General features: G+C 38.6%; 1 protein-coding gene across 14 annotated transcripts in view; it reads left to right on the plus strand.

Moving 5' to 3' along the window:
* The window catches only part of ptk2aa (protein tyrosine kinase 2aa), a 68,983-nt gene extending 62,400 nt beyond the window's left edge, over nucleotides 1–6,583 (plus strand). For 8 of the 14 annotated variants that reach the window (XM_044334889.1, XM_044334891.1, XM_044334892.1 and 5 more), the window contains 7 exons: nucleotides 328–367; nucleotides 1,249–1,352; nucleotides 1,849–1,857; nucleotides 3,119–3,274; nucleotides 3,409–3,489; nucleotides 4,383–4,468; nucleotides 4,563–6,583. In XM_044334889.1, coding sequence (XP_044190824.1) covers nucleotides 328–367; nucleotides 1,249–1,352; nucleotides 1,849–1,857; nucleotides 3,119–3,274; nucleotides 3,409–3,489; nucleotides 4,383–4,468; nucleotides 4,563–4,689 — 603 coding nt within the window. In that variant the 3' untranslated portion in view covers nucleotides 4,690–6,583. The remainder of the gene's footprint in view (nucleotides 1–327; nucleotides 368–1,248; nucleotides 1,353–1,848; nucleotides 1,858–3,118; nucleotides 3,275–3,408; nucleotides 3,490–4,382; nucleotides 4,469–4,562) is intronic. The other 6 variants (XM_044334890.1, XM_044334900.1, XM_044334901.1 and 3 more) reach the window with 1 other exon arrangement.
* The last annotated feature ends 310 nt before the right edge of the window (nucleotides 6,584–6,893 follow it).

The following is a 6,893-nucleotide window of genomic DNA, read 5'->3' on the forward strand; positions in this document are numbered from 1 at the left end:
AAGAGAAGGATAAAAGTAGCAGAGTGAGACATCATAGCAAAAGAGGAGAAAGTCAAAAAAAAAAAAAAATGAAAGAGGGAGGCGGAGGGAAAGCACTCAGTCTAGCTGACAGAAATACTTTCTCTCCTTCTCCCAGCCTCTTTATTTCCTCTCTGTCTGTCTGTCTGAGTGCCAGGGAGGGTTCTGCCTACACACCAACCACATGACCACAGAGAGGCTCATGGGAACTTTAGAGGAACAGCAGAGGAACTGTTGAAAGTTTGATATAACTTTAAAAAAAATTTGCCCACCGTCAAACTGTTTGTTTGTGTGTTTGTCCGCGCACAGGGTGGAAGCCAACATATCTACCAGCCTGTCGGAAAACCAGGTGAGAAAACATTCATACAGAAATCCTCCAAATCAGCAGTGGTGGAAGAAGTACGCAGATTCTTAATGTGAAAGCAATAATTTATGCTGTTGCTTCTATTATTAGATATTTTTAATTTGTAATTTTTTTATTGTCTTTTTTGGGGGGCTGATATTCCCATATTCTTTATCTGACTGGATTTGTTGTAACCTAAATTTGATAAATAATAAAACACAAAGAAAAAACACACAAAAAACTCAGTAAATCCTGAATTAAAGATTTTAAGTAAAAGTACAGAAGTATTGTCAGCAGAATGTATTTAAAGTGTCAAAAGTGAAAGTACTACTTATACATAATTTCCCTTTTCAAATAGTTATAATATCTCATACTGTAGCTGCTATATTACATTATTAAATTATTATTGATGCCTTAACATGTAAGCATGGAGCTAATCATAAGTACTACATCACTACTGTGTCTCTACTTTTTGTATGTCTTAATGTGCAAGTAACCACAGTAAAAACAACAGTATAGCTGTCAAATAATACAGCTGTAAGTGAAAAACACCACTTTAAGTGAGATTTACTGCAAGTAGAAGTTACTCACAGTTGTGCTTAAGTGCAGAACTTGAATACATGTATTTTCTTCTTCTTTATTAATGATTTGCTCTCACATATAGGGTTATTGATCACCGACATTTTGACATGTTCAGTATATCAGAAATATAGTATAAATAGTTTGTCAAGGAATACTATTAAGAACATACTAGTAAATGTACTGAGTACTTTTTACTACTGCATTCCAGTATGAATTGCCTTATAGCTATTAGCATGCATCCTACTTAGCTTATTGATGATACTAATATACTTTATTTATTTATTTGTTTGTTTATTTATTTTCAGAACACGTGGCTCCTCCCAAAAAGCCACCCCGCCCCGGCGCTCCCAGTCACCTAGGCAACCTGGCCAGTCTCTGCCCAGTGGACAGCTACAACGAGGGCGTCAAGGTATAAACTCACATGTAAAAATACACAAAATCAAAAAAAAAAAAAAGTACACAAGAACACATCAAGGCTTATCAGCAGTTTATCTCCAAAATGTTTATTCTCTGGTTTGAAATGGTCAGATGTTGCTGATTTAAGATGTTTTTGATGTTTCAGTCGTTTCCACTGTGGCGTATAGAGTTCAAAACTGTGCACTGTGCTGATGGTTTGCATGCTATGACATGTCATGCCTTGCCTGGTGGTTGGCTTTTGGGCTAATGTGCTGTCCCCTCTTCTCTCCCCCTCCTCTACTTCCTCTCCCCCCCTCTGTCATTAACATCCATCCATCCATCCTGAACGTTTCCTCGTCATCTCGTTACTCTTTATCCTGCTTTTCTGACCTGTCACTCTGCATCCATCCACCCATCAAACTCTTTCTCTTCCTTGCACCACCTGCACACTCCAATCCCCCTCTTCAATCTCTCCCCTCTCCTCCTCTTCCTCCTGAACCTCCTCATAGCCGTGGAGGGTAAGCTGATCTTTGTGTGTGTTTCTGTTATCAGTAGAGATACAGTAGTTAGCTAATAGTTACCACTGTCATGTGCAGAGAAACTTTATCCGTCTGAATCTAAGTCACGTTTTTCTTCACCAGAGACTGAATAAAATTCTACTTTTGGCATGTTGGAAAAACAAGAGAATAAAAACAATGTTCCACCATTTTCTTGTCCAAAGAAATGGATACTTACAATTTAATGAGCCATTTTTATTTTGTGCAAAAGTGTCTCTGGTAAGGAAAAAAAAAAGAGGAATAATGTCAACGTGACCATAAATGTTTTATGTCAGATCAGTAGAAGCATAGTAGACTGATTACTTTGTGTGATAAAATAGTTCCCATCATTAGCTACTGTAGTTGTAGGTTTGATGCAGAAGTCATTAACTGGAAAAGCTGTAATGTTTATTTCAGACATCAGACAGTCTTGCTCTGGCTTTGTCTGAGAGTTGTTTTCACTCACAAGTCAACATTTAATGCAAGAAAAGTGAATTTAAATTCAAATCAAGCCTTATACTAAGGCGTTTTATCAGGATTCTTTGAGTCATGCTTAGTTTCGGTAATTGCTGCACCACAAAATTTTAAAATGTTTTGTACAGTAGCTTAAAGTTGAATCGACTGGGTAGTTTTGCGAACATCAATATAACCTGCATGAAGTGATTTTGAACATCTACGTGGCAGAAATTCCCCAAAACAAACCCACATAAGCACAGACCTGATGAACCATGTTATGTCTCTATCTACCTTTTTAATCCTTCAGCAGAAAGTCAGAACTGAAGAGTTGGGTGTTAATTCTTGTTTGGTATGATGCTGAAACATTCTGATTTAACATATAAAACACATCGCTTCATGCAGGTTTAACTTGAGTCTGTCACTAAACAACTAACCCCGTCTGTCCTGCCATCACACCGCACTAACAGTCCAACTCTCTCACAGTAGAACAGTCGAGCTCTAGTATGTAGCTAGAAATGCATGTAGACAGATAACAAGCAGAGGTCCACATGAAATTTAGAAGTCCTGTATGTTTTTTTTGTTTTGTTGTTAGATTCTGCCACCCAGTGTTGTGTCTGTGTAACTACAATCACATTGGTTAAGAAAAAAAAAATGTTGCTCTCTGTTAAAAGTCCAGCTTTGCACATTTCATGTTAAACTTTACAAAAACAGATGATGAGAAAGTGAATACATTCTGAACAACAGATTTACTGCCTTGTTCTAATTTTTGGTCTCCTCGTCGGTCCAGTTGCAACCGCAGGAGATCAGCCCGCCCCCCACCGCCAACCTAGATCGCTCTAACGACAAAGTGTACGAGAACGTGACAGGACTGGTTAAATCTGTGATCGAGATGTCCAACAGGATTCAGCCTGCAGCTCCAGAGGAGTATGTCCCCATGGTGAAGGTAGGATTCACAGACAGGAAGTTAATCGACCTCAGGAGCTTTTAGTCTCTGTATTTAAAAGTTTTGAGACACAAGTATAAGATGCATCATTCACAGATTTTAACATTGATGAGACATTTGGATGTGTTTGGTAGGAGGTGGGTCTGGCGCTGAGGACTCTGCTAGCGACAGTGGATGAGACGATTCCTGTGCTGCCAGCCAGCACACACAGAGAGGTAAACACACACACACACACACACACACACACACACACAGAGCTAAGATACAAAACACTTGCCATGTCCTCTGTAACTGAAGGTGCCAATAGTCAGTTTATTTTATGCTCCACCATTTTATGTTCTTTAAGGCAAAACATGGAAAACATGGAAAAATATCTGACTGCTGTCTCAATACATATAGTTCCCAGCTCTTTAAATAATATTAAATCAGCTGTTTTAACTTTGGGGAAGATGTGGGTGTGAGTATAAGTAACCTCGTTAATCTGGGCCTTGAGAAAAGATACTGTCTTGTTGGATCATGGGTAGTGTGGTAGCCAGGGTTTTCAGAAAAAGAAGTGTATCAGGACTAAAGGTTCATTCGTTGAGGTTTTTGAACTGAAATTTTTCAACCTCCTACTTGAAAAAGTTTGATGGAGAGAGAGAGAGACAGAGTTGTCTAGAACGGACTTGACTCTCCTAACTTGAGCAACATTAAAAGTCCTGCACAGGTGTTTCCACTTATTCTGGCTCATTAGACGTCTGCTCAGGTTGAAGTTTAATGGAGCTCTGCTGAAATTACATGAGACCATCAAACTTCTTGAACCAGTAAGAATGATAATTATTTAACTGGTCAATTAAGCAGAGTCTGTACACAGACAAACACAGTGAGTCCTCAGACGAGGTCTAATCAGCCAAACAAATGAAAACACTTGTGCAGGTGAACTGTGGAGGTTTCTAGTGGCTCAGAAGCTGCTGATAATGTTTTATATATTCTATTTATGTCAAAGTTTCTTTTACGTTCTTCAACAAATAGGTTAAGTTTGCATCTTTCTGAACTGAACTGAACATTGGGGTTAACTTAGTAGTTTTGAATTTGTAATGTGACATATTTTATTTGTCATGTCTCTCAGATTGAAATGGCCCAGAAGTTGTTGAATTCAGATCTGGCAGAGTTGATAGCGAAGATGAAACTGGCCCAACAATACGTCATGACGAGGTGGGTATAAATACACTGATATGTGTTAAACAGATACATCATGTTTTATTCTTACACGCGATGGTCACGTGACTGTTTTCTGTGTTCTGGACAGTTTACAAAAGGACTACAAGAAACAGATGCTAATGGCAGCTCACGCCCTCGCAGTCGACGCCAAGAACCTGCTGGACGTCATTGACCAATCGCGACTCAAGATGATCACCCAGACCCACCCACATTAGCACAGGATCCAATCAGGCTGGGAGTTTCTGCCGCAGCAAATCCAAAAATACGGGACACAGACAGGAGGAGGAGGCGTGTTGCTGCGGAGACGGAGAGTGCAGTAGCTTCTTAGCCAATCACATAGAGAATCGACTGATGGACAGCAGACGTGACTGACTGAAACAATCAGCTCCCTCCTTTCCTCCCTCAAACATTCATCGCTTCCTTTTCTCTCTGCGGCGACGGTCACGTTTTTGGTCAATCTTGTGTTGTTTTGTACTTTTGTCGCATTATTTGCTTTTGTATCCAGAAAACAACGCTCTTAGTTCTCCCATCACGTATCCTCAACGATTAGTTTAAAAAAAAAAAATCACCCGTTACACCTTTTTTAATCTTTTGAAAAAAGTGAATTTAACAACGGAGGACTGCAGCATCCGACGCCGAGATTCGAGGTTCAGTTTCATCGAGATGCTGTTAACGTTTTTAATGGCTCGCTTGAAGGACGGCGGAGATGTTTTTGGTGAATGGACACATCAGTATAACGACGAACACTGTCCACATATGCAGGATATAAGAACTGGAACTGAAGAGCCAGATTGAGGAGGATAATGAAGATGATATGATAATGTCGTTGTTTAAACATGCTTTTATATCATTATTAATTATTATTATTACTATTTCCAGTATGTCTCGTTGTCTCTATCTCAGTTTCTCAGTCTTCCTCTTTAAAAAAAATTGGTGAGCAGCAATGCTTGATTTACAATACAGCTGCTCATAGATGTCATAATTTCATCTCTTCTCATCCTGTCTCTAGATCTTTCTATCTCAGGCATCAGGAGATGGCATAAAAAATGAAACTATGTAAGAACTAAATGTCTTTTTATGGAAAAAAATATATATAAAAGCTGCCACAGGCCACTTTTTAAGTTAACTACATAGTAAATATACAAAGAAGCTATATTTTTAACACGTTTCTGAGGCATGAATTGTCAGTGAATAAGGGAGAGGGATGAACAGGGGGAGAGCGAAGGGACGGAGAGAAGGAGGTGGAGGTGTTAATTATACTGTACAGGAGGTCGCCCTGTGCCAAATGAACTGCAATTGACTAAAAAAAAAACCATTTTACTCAAAGTGTTCTGAAAGCGCTTTACTCAATAATGATTTTTTTCCCCCATTTTTGGCAAAAGTTTCTTTCATAATGTAAAAAAAAAAAATTCAGATGGTTACTTTATCGCTTAGCTTTGTATATTGAAGCCAAATGTGTTGTTGCGTCAGTCATGTTGTGAGTTTCTTCTGTTCTCTTTGTCTTCACACACACTACAAATCAGATTTCCTACAGTTTGCTCGATTTTCAGGGACACTAAAATATTTTTTCTTTTTTTCTTTTTTTTAAACAAATGCTGGTTCGTATTCAGAATCCAAACCATTGTGGAAGCATTAATAATACATTGCTAGTATTTATTAGGTGAATCACAACTGCAGTTTGAGGAGTGTGCGACTGACTGCATCTATTAATTAGCAACCTAAACACCTCTCAAAACCAGGAAACATTAAATTTCTGTTTATTAAATTATGGGTTGGCAGCCCAAAATGGGGCAAAGGCCTTGTTCGCGGGGTCTAGGGTTGATTTAAAATGTCTCTCTGTATCTTAAACTCTCTCCTTATCTTCAGTCTTCCTTTTTCCCTCCCTATCTTTCTATTATTTATGACTTTCTCTTTCTTGCTCTTTCTGCTGTACTCTTAACAATTCTCTCTTCCTCTGTTATCATCCCTCCCCTCAGCTCTGTCTCCCTCTCTGATTCTCTCTCCATTCCACTGTTCACTCTCCGCTGAGGTGAGCAGTATTCTCAGGAAGGAGTCACATGTACAGTTGCTAAACCAAGCAAATAAAAATACACTGTTATCATCAAGAAATACTGTCTGTCATCTTTATTTTGTGAGCCTGTTTCTTACCTTAAAAGCACAATATTCACACAAAGGACTACACCTGCCAGTCTGGATCAAGGTAAAGCACCCAGCGTTCATTCTCAATCATTTAAAAAAAAAAAAAGAAAAAAAAAAAAGCTTATTTGCCACTAAATATATTTTAATTTTGGCTATTCAGAATGAGATAATTTGTGAGCAGGTATGTACAGTCAGGATTACATTAACCACAGGCCACATTTACTGTCACGCACTTCTATATATTAACATGCAGGACAAATGTTATGTTTACAGTAACTAG

The sequence above is a fragment of the Thunnus albacares genome, chromosome 19, assembly GCF_914725855.1.
Source record: "Thunnus albacares chromosome 19, fThuAlb1.1, whole genome shotgun sequence".
Classification (NCBI taxonomy): Eukaryota; Metazoa; Chordata; class Actinopteri; order Scombriformes; family Scombridae; genus Thunnus; species Thunnus albacares.